Source organism: Gigantopelta aegis, chromosome 15 (assembly GCF_016097555.1).
Source record: "Gigantopelta aegis isolate Gae_Host chromosome 15, Gae_host_genome, whole genome shotgun sequence".
Lineage (NCBI taxonomy): Eukaryota > Metazoa > Mollusca > Gastropoda > Neomphalida > Peltospiridae > Gigantopelta > Gigantopelta aegis.
In genome coordinates, this window is record NC_054713.1 from 39,887,983 (window position 1) to 39,903,706 (window position 15,724).

At 39.3% G+C, this 15,724-nt stretch overlaps 1 protein-coding gene across 1 annotated transcript in view; it reads left to right on the forward strand.

The window, feature by feature from the left end:
- The first annotated feature begins 921 nt into the window (after positions 1 to 921).
- Positions 922 to 15,724, forward strand: part of LOC121390446 — a 25,008-nt gene continuing 10,205 nt past the window's right edge. Inside the window, exon 1 of the mRNA XM_041522266.1 lies at positions 922 to 4,037. Within this exon, the coding sequence (XP_041378200.1) occupies positions 2,488 to 4,037 (1,550 nt within the window). The 5' untranslated portion in view covers positions 922 to 2,487. The remainder of the gene's footprint in view (positions 4,038 to 15,724) is intronic.

A 15,724-nucleotide genomic window follows, 5' to 3' on the forward strand; every position in this document is an offset into this window, starting at 1 on the left:
TTTTTCAACAAGCAGGATCGTAAAAGATAAAGTGGAAAAACGGTTTGTTTTTCTTCTTTCTTTCTACAAGTTTTGGAAAGTAATCGTGGAATTACAAATCGTGGAAAGAAATAAGGTAGAGTGGAATTTTTTTTTTTTTTCCATTTCGACAACAATCACAAGGCTTGGAAACCAAAAAAACAAAGAGAGATTGTGCGAATGTGACGCTTTGTACCTCCTCCACCACCACCACCACCACCACCCTCCGCCCAGAGAGAATTTCCGTAAGTCTTACAAATCGTGCACAGAAAAAAAGTGGAGTGCAACTTGTTTTTCTTCTTCCATTTCGACAAGAATCACAAAGCTTTAAAATCACAGAAACAAATATAGATTGTGTGAGTGTGACGATTGGCTTTTGTACATCTACCTCCACTCTTCGCCCAGAGTGAAATTTCCATAAGTCTTACAAATCGTGGAAAAAAGAAAGTAGAGTGCAACTTGTTTTTCTTCTTCCATTTCGATAAGAACCACACAGATTGGAAACCATTGTGTGAGTGTTTGTATCACCACCACCGTCACAGCCACCTCCACTACCTCCGCCCAAAACGAAACCGCAAGTCTTTGGAAATTAAGCCGTCAAATGCCATCATCCGCGATCGGACTAATGGGTGGAAGGATGCACTCGGAAGACTCGCCGAGCCCTGGCGGACAGATCGTGACACTTGGACGTATCGATTGATGCGACACGGCGTAATCGGTTCCACACCTGACGACTGGAGGGCGGGCAGGCAGTCGGGCGGGCGGGCAGGCAGTCGGCTGTAGCCAATGGATGGGATAGCGCGCGAGCGGGACTCTCGACGTCTGCCTCACAGTGACAGACGACTTCGACGTTCGCTTGTGGAAGAGGAACGAGTTTGGTTTTCGTTTCAGGTATTGATAAAGATTGCGTGATATTTTTACATTTAAATTTACATACATTTTTTTTTTGTTCACGTCTGACTACGTGTCTTGTGAAATATATATTTAGTTTTTTGCTTTTGGAAAGAAAGATATTAATATCACGTCAGGCTGTATTGCGTTGACGACGTATTTCGATCAACGCAATAGTGACATCGGTTCCAGTGACAACAGTTCCAGCGACTATAGTTCCTTGAAAACAGTGGAAAATTCTGAATGAATGTACAATTGTGACGTCTGATCAAGAGTTAAAACTGTCAAGTTCTATATCTGATATTTTGATATAATTTTCACGTCTGACTTGAGTTCCATTAACTGCGCTGCTTGGAAACAATGAAAGATTGGATACATAATGCAATCATCTGCACAAAAGTAATAACGATAAGTTTCATTCCTCATATTTAGATATAGTTTTCACGTCTGGTTGTTTCTCAGATGAATACGTTTTCATAAAAACACGATTCTGAATAAGCATACAATGTTGACGTCTACACAAAAGTTATAAAAGCTAACTTCAACATTTGGCAGTGATAGAGAAGGGAATTAACAAGTCGGTTTTTGTTCATAATTGTAAGGGATTGCCGTCCTGTCTGTGTGTTTCTTCCAACGACAAAGGTTTTTTTTTTTATAGCAGTGGAAGATTTGGAATGCCAATATAATTCTGTGTGAGTGTTTAAAGATCAACATAATTTGTCTGTATTGAAATCTACACCGTTAAACGATTCAGAAACTCCAGACAACTTCGATTCTTGGTTGTGAAAAAGGATTAATTAACAAGTTGGTTTCTATTCATAAATTCTTTTACTAAAGATTACTTAATCTTTGGATACCTTGTTCACGTCTGCTTATCTGACAAGCCCAACGTCGATTTTTTTTTAGTTACAGACATATCGTATACGTCTGTGTTACAATGACAACGTCTTTTGGAAATTGAAGATTGAATCTTTTATTTAGATTTTTTCAAAAAGGTTTTCTGATCTTCGTGTATAGTTTTCACGTCTGCCAAGGTGTCCCAGAATACATAGTTTCTGTAGTATGAAATGTTGAAAATGAAGACGACTTTCTTTTACATCTTAGTGCTAATCTGATTCCAAAGTACAGCTTTGACGTCGTCTGTACGGAAAATCTCTTTTGCATACTGTGTTTTTCAGCAATATTACACTACATTTGTTTCAAAATTAAGACCTGAATTTTTGGGGTAAAAGTAATGTTCTATGATATAAAATTACCTGTCTCTTGGATTTTCAAATGTTTTTTTCTTTTACCAGAGCCACCTGTAAGCTAAAATGTGCAGTGGCATAAAATAGATTTGGTGGAGTTTTTTGGAAGTTTGTATAAATATATATTCTACAACTGGAGCTTTAAGTTTAAAAATGCACTGATATAACGTTGAGGAAGTTAATATGTATGCATTCTACGTCTGGCGCCTATAAGTTTACAAATGCACTGATATACAACGTAGAGGAAGTGAGTATATATGTATTGTACTAACGAAGCTTGTAAGTTTAAAAATGCACTGATATAACGTCGACTGGCTTCTCGGATGTTTGTATGTTTCGCAACAATGCCTCCGTTTCAGTCCACCATTCTCGGATTCTCCTTTCACTGGCTCCCGTGAGCTTCAATGTCAGCAAGTCTGGAAATCCCATCCTCCCGCTACCGGACTGGACTCGAGCGAAGCAGGAATGGGGTTTCGGCTGGCAGGTGCACGTGTACGGGTTCGCTGCTCTCTTCTCCCTCGTCTCCCTGTCCTGCGCGCTCATCTTCTGCCGATTCTTCAAGAGGATCCTGCGATCGAAACTCGTGCTGAACACCGCCGGCCTGCTGTGCTTCGCCGGTCTCTTCCGCGCGTTCTTCTTGCTTCTCGACCCTTACGGATTCCGGAATCGTCTGTCTGAAGTCCTCGTTGGCGTCCTGTCTCAGGTCGTGTACCCTCTGCTCTGTGCTTCTTTCGGAGTCATTCAGATCATGTTGCTGAAGCTGACGAAGCTGGATGTCGGCAAAAGCAGACTCACGAACTCCACGTGCATTCTTGCATCGACTCTGTCCTACCTCTTCTGTATCGTCATAGCGGAGGTGATAGTCTTCTACGAACCCAAGGCTAAGCTTCTCTTAGTGATAGACAGCGGGTTCTTCATAGTCCTGTCTCTGTATCTGTGCATCAGCTTCATCTGCAATGGGTTCAGACTGTCGCAGTACGCGTGCGAAACCAAACGCGTTCGTAAGGAGCTCGACACGTTTAACACCGCCAGAAAATCCGTGGCTAACATCAACAACAGCGTGTCCTCCAATTCATTAAGACTCTCGCGCCCGAAGCTGAAAGTCGCAGACGAGACGCAAATGACGATAACCATCGCCACCGATCTCGATTCGTCATCGTCCAACAACGACGATCGGGAGCGGCCAATTAAAACAACCAGGAGGCAAGTACGGAAATTACCGAAACCAGCCCGAACGAATCGGGAGGGTTCGGAGACGGATCGGTCGGACTCGGAGGTTCTGTTATCGGAAGACAGCGCGGTACCTTGGAAAACAATAGAATCGCGGGAAATTCTAGATCCTCTTCAAGTACTGGAACCTCTTGTGAAATCTTCCACTTTTCCGCTTTTGGAAGACAACAGACTGCATACGGACGAGGATGAGCAGACGATGCAACTGTTTCTGTTGGACAACAACCCAACAACAAATGAAAACGCGCCAGACGTTACGACGGAAACTGGCGCCAAAACCGTTGTCCTCGAAAACGGCTATATGGCCGATACCGAAGTCGTGTTCTATTCTCCAAAAGCAAAGACCCGAAGCCACAGGCGGGTCTTCGACTACAGACCCATGGCCGAGGATGCGGAGGAGAGTACAGATTTGGAGCGGAACAGCAGCATGCTGTCTGTGAACTTCAGGACTAAACCCACGTCCATAAGCCTGCTTAGAATCCGCCAGAGCAAAATGATCCAGCGGACGGTGCAGATGACCTACTTCATCACGTTCCTCTACCTGTTCGCGTGCCTGTTGCAGCTGTACACTGTGTTCGGGGTGTACGGGGTATTCAACACGTCCTACAAACCCGACCCCTGGCCATGGTACACCTTCCAGTCACTGTACAGGTGAGTCAGTAGGTTGTGATACATATTTTAGCCAGTGCTCCACGACTGGTATCTTCAAAGGCCGTGGTATGTACTATCCTGTCTGTGGGATGGTGCATATAAAAGATCCCTTGCTGCATTAGAAAAAAAAATGTACCGGGTTTCCTCTGATGACTACGAGTCAGAATTATCAATGTTTGACATCCAATAGCCGATGATTAATTAATCAATGTGCTCTAGTGGTGTCGTTAAACAAAACAATTTTTTTAATATACATTTCAAATAGTACTCTCAGACGCGTGTGCATGGGGATTTTCGGGAGTCGAACCCAACACCATCCCAAACCCCACCCCCACCACCCTATTCAATCAAATGTTCTTTCGGGGTTTTTCAATATATATTCTAGGGGAGCGTGACTCGACCACTACCGCTATAAAGTTCATTCTTCACAATCTAGTCTGGAGGGACGTAGTAAGTGTGGTTCTTACTACGTCCGTATCTTGTTACATACCCTATATATACCCTGTATTCAAAACTTGTGGCAACCATGTTTCAACCGTTTCTCAACCGAAATAGTGCAACAAATGGATACACAAACCAAAAATCTATAACCTATCGTACTCAACTAAATCCTGATTGAAGTACTTGCATCATTATTAACAAAATAAATCTTCAACGACAACCTTTAAAAAATGCCCCACCATTTTAAGTTTGCTAAGTAGAGGGAAACAACTCGCCGTGCACGTTAAGAAAAGTATTGACTTAAAGGGACATACTCTAGTTTTTAAACACTAAGGCATATTTTTTTTACTATTAGAGCCGTTTTTGATAACTAAAATCATATTTTACTTAGATTGTATTGTTTAGATTATCCATTTCCGTACATTCTAAGTGTTTTTGGTAATTCTGGTGTTTTTAATATCACAAAATGCATTTCTCTTAATTTTAAAAACGTACTGAGAAGTAACAGTTATGGAGTCGAGTTTTAGTCCACTTTAGAGGGTATTTCACCATTTTAAAGTCACAGACTCATGTTTCACTCAATTGTAACTTTATCCAGGTTTGTAGATTAACTAAACTTGGTGTGCATTTTCATAGGCTGAAACTAGGTTCTGTTCCTTTAACGTGCCCCGTGCACTAGCCACTATATAGACACACCTTGCATACATTCCTGAACATAAAAAGCTAATACAGGTCAAACAAATCACAGGTGACATATTAGGACCTGTTACCACTATTACTACCGCTATTATTTAGTACTTTGCTGCTGTTGCTACTTCTTAGCCTTTTATAGCCCGAATACTCTGACGGTACAAGAGCCAGACGGACATTTGGACAGTTATCAACGCTTTCCGACCGGCAGAGACCAATCATTCTTCAAAAAGAAGTAGGGGAACCTAAAATATTAATGTTAATATCAACTATTAGACCGAACATACGTTTTGACCACAGACATCCTAATAAAGAACGTTCAAGTCTGTTTATCAACACACCGAAACACATTCCATAGTTTGCACGTGCATCACGCAGTTCCCCCGTACACATGCGTGGAGTGTCATTCTCGATTTTGACCATTTTCAGGAAGGTCCATTAATCACTGTGGAACATTATTTATGTCAATGTTTTTAATTCTGTTGATCATACAGTTGTTATTGTTTTGTTTTTAGTCATTTTTATTGTTTGAATTTGCGATTTACTGATAAAAAACCATGTCAACTTTCAAATTTCACTTCTGACCCCAATCGTCCTTCGAGATCTTAGGTGGTCATAAAACCTACTGTAATATTAAACTACCGGTTGTAATGTTTGCCCAATTAATTCACTATTATCATATAACCATTCCCCACAGCTAACATACCTTACAATTTTGGCAATTGTAAATTCTTATTAGAGTTCCCCTACCTTTTTGAAGAGTATATATAAATTCTGCGCAATCGCTGCCTACCAAATGGTAGTCAAAGATTCCCGCTCTAATGCAACAACAATTCTATGTTTGACGTCAAATACCTTTACATCGGTCATTGTCGAGTTCCTTGAATTAAAAAAAAAAAGGTCACATTTTAATCACTAATACACACACTACATCCGACAGCACCCTCTTTTAATAATGTTCCGGTTAAATACGTAATTGCTGACGGGTTTCTTCCTGTAATGTGTGTATTAGTGATTATTATGTGAAACATGGTTGTTGGCGAACGTTTTGCGCGGTCGATCTACGATCGATCCCCGTCGGTGGGCCAATGTGCTATTTCTCGTTCCAACCAGTGCTCCACAACTGGTGTAGCAAAAACCGTGGTATGTGCAATCCTGTCTGTGGGATTCTGTATATAAAAGATCCCATGCTGCTAATCGAAAGAGTAGCTCATTGCGTGGCGGCAGCAGGTTTCCTCTCTCATTATCTGTGTAGTCCTTAACCATTATATCTGACGCCATATAACTTTTAATTAAATGTGTTGAGTGCGTCGTTAAATAAAGCATTCCTTCTATTATTGTATCCGTTATGCGTGTGGTTCACGCCTTGCGGTCTAGGACTGACTGGGTAAACGCTGCCGTAGTACACATTTAATGATTTTTCATGCCAGTCGATTTCAGTTTCCGAACTGACAGTGTCAATTGAAGATCAAAGACTTTCCGTAATAATTCTCTATTGTAAAATCTTCAATAGGGCTTTTTCGTCTTAAATTAGAACAGAAGCTGTGCAAATTATTTTTATAATATTATATGATTTTAATATACGGATAAAACAATGAAAAAGGAAGGATATTATATAAATGCATGTATTGTCTAGTAGTTTACCAATAGGCCTACATTTTTAACTACGTACGTCTGTGTGAAAGTTTTATTAAGTTTGTTTTGTTTAACGACACCACTAGAGCATATAGATATCTTAATCATCTGCAATTGGATGTCAAACATTAGGTACATTCTGGCATGTAGAAAACAAGATGTACATAATAATATAAGCAATTATATACCTGTCAGTAAAAACAGAAATAAGCAGTCAAATACACCGGTACATCAATATAACGATTTTCAAAGTACAACATAAATAAATGTCGGTAATCCCAAATACACATCAATATAACGATGGGAAATGTAATACTCTGTTAATACAGTAAGAGCTAAAATAAGAACTAACATGAACAACAATATACTTATCAATAAAAACTGAAATATGCAATAACATACACGTGTACGTCAATGTAACTATTATGAAAATATCGCGTAGATAAACGTTAATAAACTAAAATATGCAATAACATACACGTGTACGTCAATATAACGATTATGAAAATATCGCGTAGATAAACGTCAATATAAACTGAAATATGTAACAACATACACGTGTATGTCAATATAACGAATTTAAAAAAATACCCTGTTATATTAACTAAAACAAGAATTAACATGAGCAATAGTATACTCATCAATTAGAACTACAATATGCAATAATATACACGTGTACATACATATAACGAATATGAAAATATCGCGTAGATAAATAGAGAATAATACACGAGTGGTCGTTAGATAACATTTATCTCACGACGAGTTGTTTTAAAATGTATGTCACGAGCGAAAGCGAGTTTGATACGTTTTTAAACAACGAGTTGTAAGATAAATGGTATCTAAAGGACACGAATGTATTATTATATTTCTTACAGATCCTCAAAAACCAGGTTTTAAGAAAATTAAAAAACAAATTCTACTAAAAGATATTTACAACCTCTTGCACTTGTAGCTGAGTTAATCGGCCTCGGTGGCGTCGTGATAGGCCGTCGGTCTACAGGCTGGTAGGTACTGGTTTCGGATCCCAGTCGAGGCATGGGATTTTTAATCCAGATACCGACTCCAAACCCTGAGTGAGTTCTCCGCAAGGCTTGCACCGACCAGTGATCCATAACTGGTTCAACAAAGGCCATGGTTTGTGCTATCCTGCCTGTGGGAAGCGCAAATAAAAGATCCCTTGCTGCTAATCGGAAAGAGTAGCCCATGTAGTGGCGACAGCGGGTTTCCTCTCAAAATCGGTGTGGTCCTTAACCATATGTCTGACGCCATATAACCGTAAATAAAATGTGTTGAGTGCGTCGTTAAATAAAACATTTCTTTCTTTGTAGCTGAGTTACGCGTCACAGACACATAACTGCCAGGTTAACTATACGTCACAGTGTAATCGATTTCCACCGTGCTGTGTTTTTATTGGACGTATGGCATTGGGGACCTGGTCATCACCTAGGAGCAGCCAGTCGTATGTCTTGAAATTGTTAACACACGTACGTGTGTAAACAACTATGCGTTATCAAAAATAACGCATGGTTTCTCACTAACGGGTATGTAAGAAATCTATATAAGGAATATAAAAAATACCACGTAAATAAATGTCAATAACGACTGAAATAAGCAATATAATAACACATGGATATCAGTATAATGATTTTTAATATACCACCCAAACAACCGTGGATATTACCTTAGTTTGACACACAATAGCTAATTTATTTTTCGTGCTGGGGTGTCGTTAAACATTTATTCATTCATTCATCCATTCATTTAAATACGTAGTTATGTGCTTGTGAACATCAGTATAACGATTTTGAAGGGGGAAAAAGTCGCAATAAACATCAATAAAATCGAAATTTCTCATTACACCGCATATCGACAAAAACTGAATCCGGCATTAGCGTTAAGTTAATTATAAGTCGATCATTAATTTCTTGCTTCACTAAATACTGGGATGTGGGGTTTAAAAGTATGAGTTAATTTTACACACGAACACAAATCAGATAATTATAGAGCGCTAGTAGCTAGTTAACGCTAATGCAAATCTGCTACATGTAGACAATGCAGAGCTGATTGGGGTGATCGGTAAAGAGGAAACCCGTTATTTACGGACACTGACCAATGAGAACCATTTCTGATACCGATATCCGTTATTGATGTGATAAGTACATGAATATACGATTACTATGATTGTGCCGAGATTATAGATTTATTGCATTAGGCCAATGGCATTTGAGAAAATACATACATATATGTGATGGCCTTTGAGTACATACATACATATATGTGATGGCCTTTGAGCACATACATACATATATGTGATGGCCTTTGAGTACATACATACATATATGTGATGGCCTTTGAGTACATACATACATATATGTGATGATCTTTGAGTATATACATACATATATGTGATGGCCTTTGAGTACATACATACATATATGTGATGGCCTTTGAGTACATACATACATATATGTGATGGCCTTTGAGTACATACATACATATATGTGATGATCTTTGAGCACATACATATATATGTGATGGCCTTTGAGCACATACATACATATATGTGATGATCTTTGAGTACATACATACATATATGTGATGACCTTTGAGCACATACATACATATATGTGATGGCCTTTGAGTATATACATACATATCTGTGATGGCCTTTGAGTACATACATACATATATGTGATGGCCTTTGAGCACATACATACATATATGTGATGGCCTTTGAGCACATACATACATATATGTGATGGCCTTTGAGTACATACATACATATATGTGATGACCTTTGAGTACATACATACATATATGTGATGGCCTTTGAGCACATACATACATATATGTGATGGCCTTTAACCCCATACATACATACATACATATATGTGGTGGCCTTTGAGCACATACATACATATATGTGATGGCCTTTGAACACATACATACATATATGTGATGGCCTTTGAGCACATACATACATATATGTGATGGCCTTTGAACACATACATACATATATGTGATGGCCTTTGAGCACATACATACATATATGTGATGGCCTTTGAACACATACATACATATATGTGATGGCCTTTAAACACATACATACATATATGTGATGGCCTTTAACCCCATACATACATATATCTGATAGCCTCTGAGCACATACGTACATATATGTGATGACCTTTGAGTACATACATACATATATGTGATGGCCTTTGAGCACATACATACATATATGTGATGGCCTTTAACCCCATACATACATACATACATACATATATGTGGTGGCCTTTGAGCACATACATACATATATGTGATGGCCTTTGAACACATACATACATATATGTGATGGCCTTTGAGCACATACATACATATATGTGATGGCCTTTAAACACATACATACATATATGTGATGGCCTTTAACCCCATACATACATATATCTGATAGCCTCTGAGCCCATACGTACATATATGTGATGACCTTTGAGTACATACATACATATATGTGATGGCCTTTGAGCACATACATACATATATGTGATGGCCTTTAACCCCATACATACATACATACATACATATATGTGGTGGCCTTTGAGCACATACATACATATATGTGATGGCCTTTGAACACATACATACATATATGTGATGGCCTTTGAGCACATACATACATATATGTGATGGCCTTTGAACACATACATACATATATGTGATGGCCTTTAAACACATACATACATATATGTGATGGCCTTTAACCCCATACATACATATATCTGATAGCCTCTGAGCACATACGTACATATATGTGATGACCTTTGAGCACATACGTACATATATGTGATGACCTTTGAACACATACATAAATATAGGTAATGACCTTTGAGCATATACGTACATATATGTGATGGCCTTTGAGCACATACATACATATATGTGATGGCCTTTGAGTACATACATACATATATGTGATGGCCTTTGAGTATATACATACATATATCTGATAGCCTTTGAGCACATACATACATATATGTTATGGCCTTTCAGCACATACATACATATATGTGATGACCTTTGAGAACATACATACATATATGTGATGGCCTTTGAGCACATACATACATACATATATGTGATGGCCTTTGAGCACATACATACATATATGTGATGGCCTTTGAGCACATACATACATATATGTGATGGCCTTTGAGCACATACATACATATATGTGATGGCCTTTGAGTACATACATACATGTGATGGCCTTTGAGCACATACATACATATATGTGATGGCCTTTGAACACATACATACATATATGTGATGGCCTTTGAGCACATACATACATATATGTGATGGCCTTTCAACACATACATACATATATGTGATGGCCTTTGAGCACATACATACATATATGTGATGGCCTTTGAACACATACATACATATATGTGATGGCCTTTGAGCACATACATACATGTGATGACCTTTGAACACATACATACAATTTGTGATGGCCTTTGAGCACATACATACATATATGTGATGGCCTTTGAGCACATACATACATATATGTGATGGCCTTTGAACACATACATACATATATGTGATGGCCTTTGAGCACATACATACATATATGTGATGGCCTTTGAACACATACATACATATATGTGATGGCCTTTGAACACATATGTACATATATGTGATGGCCTTTGAACACATACATACATACATATAGGTAATGACCTTTGAACACATATGTACATATATGTGATGACCTTCGAACACATACGTACATATATGTGATGACCTTTGAACACATACATACATACATATATGTGATGACCTTTGAACACATACATACATATATGTGATGGCCTTTGAGCACATACATACATATATGTGATGGCCTTTGAGCATATATATATATATATATATATATATATATATATATATATATATATATATATATGTGTGTGTGTGATGGCCTTTGACCACATGGATTGGGTGATGTCTAGCATAAAATGTATGTGATAACTTCAGCAAAAACGTTTAGCAGCAGTAACGAATTTTAAAGTAGTTTTAATAATTGGTTAATTTTCTTGTTCACTAAATTCTTAATTTCTCAATAAGATCATTTTATAATTTAGATGTAAATAGTTTGACAGCAAATTGTTTCTTTTGCGCACCTCCCCTAGAAAAATCTTGCATCTGTCCCTTTAAGAAACAATGTACTTTATCACAATGAAAATATTAACAAAACTAGTATTAATAAACTCGTTCTTGGTCATCAATAAAATGCAGCATGGCGTAGTTGAAAAACGTCGATATGTTTCCTGAGAAAATATGAAATCAACGGCAGAAACACCTTTGTTTTTGCGTGTAATTATTGTTCGACATTTAGAAATTTCTATACAGGTGTATCGGGGTTTTCGCAGCCAGTCAATAAGACGGACATTTGATGACGTACTTTGCTGGCAGACGGTAGATAAAGTTACACTGGAAACGCGAGATATGTCAAGGGGCGATTCCGTTTGATGCAATGTCTTAAAATGACAGAACCTACTTTTTAAATACTGCGGCGTATTTTTAACTATTAGACTGTCTAGAGCCGCCATTTTAGGTAATTGAAATCAGACATTACATTGATTTCATTGCTTAGATTATTTATTTCCGTACGTACATCAAAGGTGTTTATGGTCATCCTGGTGTTTCTAATACCACAAAATTCGTTTTGAATAGTTTTTTAAAACGCACGTACCTGAGAAGTAACGGCTATGGAGACCAGCCCAAGCTTATTTTTTAACAGTATTTCCCAGTTTCAACATCACAGACACTTGTTTAACTCAACAGTTGTAACTTTAACGACACCATTAGAGCACATTGATTAATTTAATCATCAGCTATTGGATATCAAACATTTGGTAAATTTGACTCGTAGTGATTAAAGGAAACCCCCTACATTTTGCCTTTAGCAGCAAGCGATCTTTTGTATGCACTGTCCCACAGACAAGAAAGCACATACCACGGCTGTTGACAAGTTGTGGTGCACTGGCTGGAACGAGATGGTTCGATCCTGCGACGCAAGCACCTCAGGCGAGCGCTCAACCGACTGAGCTGTATCCTGCCATCGCGGCGATCTTTACATGCAACTGCTACCCTTGATAATACAATTTTGTAGGCTTTTGTTTCTCTCCTAGGTTGTTTTTCGAATTATAAAAAAAAACCTTGTATATACTACTCAAAAGAATTTAAGGGTCAAAAATTTATAACCAAATAAGTTTCAGAGTGTATTAGATTGATGATGTAAACTACACCAAAAATTTTTATTTATTGTTCCATATTTACAAAAAAACACAAATAAACGTCACTGTATACATGAAAGTCACATGACATGCTGTCAAAGTTGAAGGTTGTCAAACATGGATTTTACACATTAGAACATTCGTTTACTAGTGTGTGAATCCACCCCTGGCGCGAATACACTCGACACATCGTTGCCTCATGCTGTTGATCAGACGTCTGAAGAACTCTTGGGGAATGGCCTGCCACTCTGCCATAAGAAGTTGACCCAGATCATGATGGTTGGCCGGAGGGGCATGGTTATCCCGAACTCTCCTGCCTAATTCGTCCCAGGCGTTCTCTATTGGGGCCAAGTCAGGCGAATATGCTGGCCAATCCATCCTGGCGATACCTTGTTGTCTGAGAAAGTCCGTTACCACCCTGGCGCGGTGGGGTCTGGCATTGTCATCCTGCAGAACTGCCCCGCCGCCAATCTGCTGAAGGCCTGGGAGAACCAACGGCCGGATAATCTCATTCAGATAGCGGATTCCATTCAGATTGCCATCCACCACATAGAGGGGGGTCCTGTGGTGGATAGAGATGCCTCCCCACACCATGACGCTGCCACCACAGAACTGGTGACGTTGTCTAACGTTAACGTCAGCGAAGCGCTCCCCAGGACGTCTGTAGACACGAACCCGACCGTCGTTGAACTGGAGACTAAACCTGGACTCATCAGTGAACATCACTCGACCCCACTGAACACGTTGCCACCGCAGATGAAGTGTGCACCAATGACGTCTGGCCGTTCTGTGACGTGGTAGGAGTGGTGGTCGAACAGCCTGGCGACGGCAGCGTAGATTATTGGCTCTCAGACGATTGCGTATGGTTTGATCAGACACTCGAGTTCCAGTCGCAGTCCGCAGATTGTCACGTAATCGGCGTGCAGTGGTTGTGCGTTGACGTAGAGCCATATTGGTGATGTAGCGGTCCTCTCTATTTGTAGTGCTTCGGGGTCTTCCCGAACGTGGACGATTTCGAACAGAATTCGTTGCTTGGTACCGTTGCCACAGTCGGCCAACGACACTCTGACTGACACCAAGTCTCAGAGCAACATTTCTTTGCGTAATGCCATCCTGAAGCCAAGCAATAGCCCTTCCTCGATCTTCGATAGTCAGTTGAAGTCGTACCATTGTCGAATTTGGAGTGTGCACCGTACACGAACGCAAGCTCCAATTATACGGAAATTCAGCATTGGCAACATGGAATACACATGCAAAGCGTGCAAATGAAGCGCTTTGTGAAAAAGCAAGTTATGGGCACTTAGCAGACCTTTCGCTTTCGCCCTAATTTACGTGCAAATGTAAGCATGTTTTCGCCATTAGAACTAGTCGACAGTGTCAATGACAGTGGATTTTAATTCATTTATGGGTTGTTTAGACCCACTTTCGTCAAAATGGAACAATACCATGCGTGACATTATGGTCTAGCTAATATAATTGACATTCAGAAAATAATGTCGAAAATATCGTCTGACCTTTAATTCTTTTGAGTAGTATATATATGCTGATATGCTATATGAAATATCAGTTACTTGTTCGCTGTATATTATTTCTCTTGTACCAGATTTTGTTTTGTTTTAATGGACATTTTACTATAAAAGATTAAATGACTTTTAGAAGGTTGACGTTTGCAAATACAAAGATAGATGGCTCCTTCCATAGCCCACCCCTCCCGTCTCGGTGTGTGTGCGTGTGTGTGTGTGTGTGTGTGTCTCTCTCTCTCTCTCTCTCTCTCTCTCTCTCTCTCTCTCTCCCCTCATCTCTCTCTCTCTCCTCTCTCTCTCTCTCTCTCTCCTCGTCATCTTCTCTCTCGTCTCTCTCTCTCTGTTGTCCCTCCCTCATATGTGGTATACCAGACATTTTTAATGGCCATTTAGCAAGCTTCCGACCCCCCCCCCCCCCACCCCTTTTATGGCCTGGCCCTTCCTCACAAAATAATGGATCTGTCGGTGAATAATAATTATGCCATTATAGAGCAGTAGTCCTGAAAATATAGGTAATCGATATCTCAAACGCAAATGCATTGTTAGTGTGTGTTTTGTTTTGTTTTTGTTTTAGTCCACATCGTAATATATATAAAGTCGTATGTAGCACGACACGACATATCGTTATATGGTAAAACAAAACATAGCAGCAAATAATCATATATAAATAAATAAATGGTTTTGAAAAAGAAACAATATCAATAATTAAAGCTGCAATATCTCTCTCTCTCTCTCTCTCTCTCTCTCTCTCTCTCTCTCTCTCTCTCTCTCTCTCTGTGTGTGTGTGTCTCTCTTATCTGTCTGTCTTTCTTTCTATCTCTCTCCTCGCTCCATCTCTCTACCTCTTTCTCTCTCCCCTTTCTCTCTCTCTCTCTCTCTCTCTCTCTCTCTCTCTCTCTCTCTCTCTCTCTCTCTCTGTCTCTTTTTCTGTCTCTCTCACTCTTTCTGTCTCTCTCACAATATCTCCATACATCTTTCATTCTCTCAATCTATTCTCTCTATCACAATCATATTCAATATTTCGCTCTATCCCATTGTCGTTCTGTCTGTCCGTGTCTGTGATCATTTCTCGGTTAAAACAATTCATACT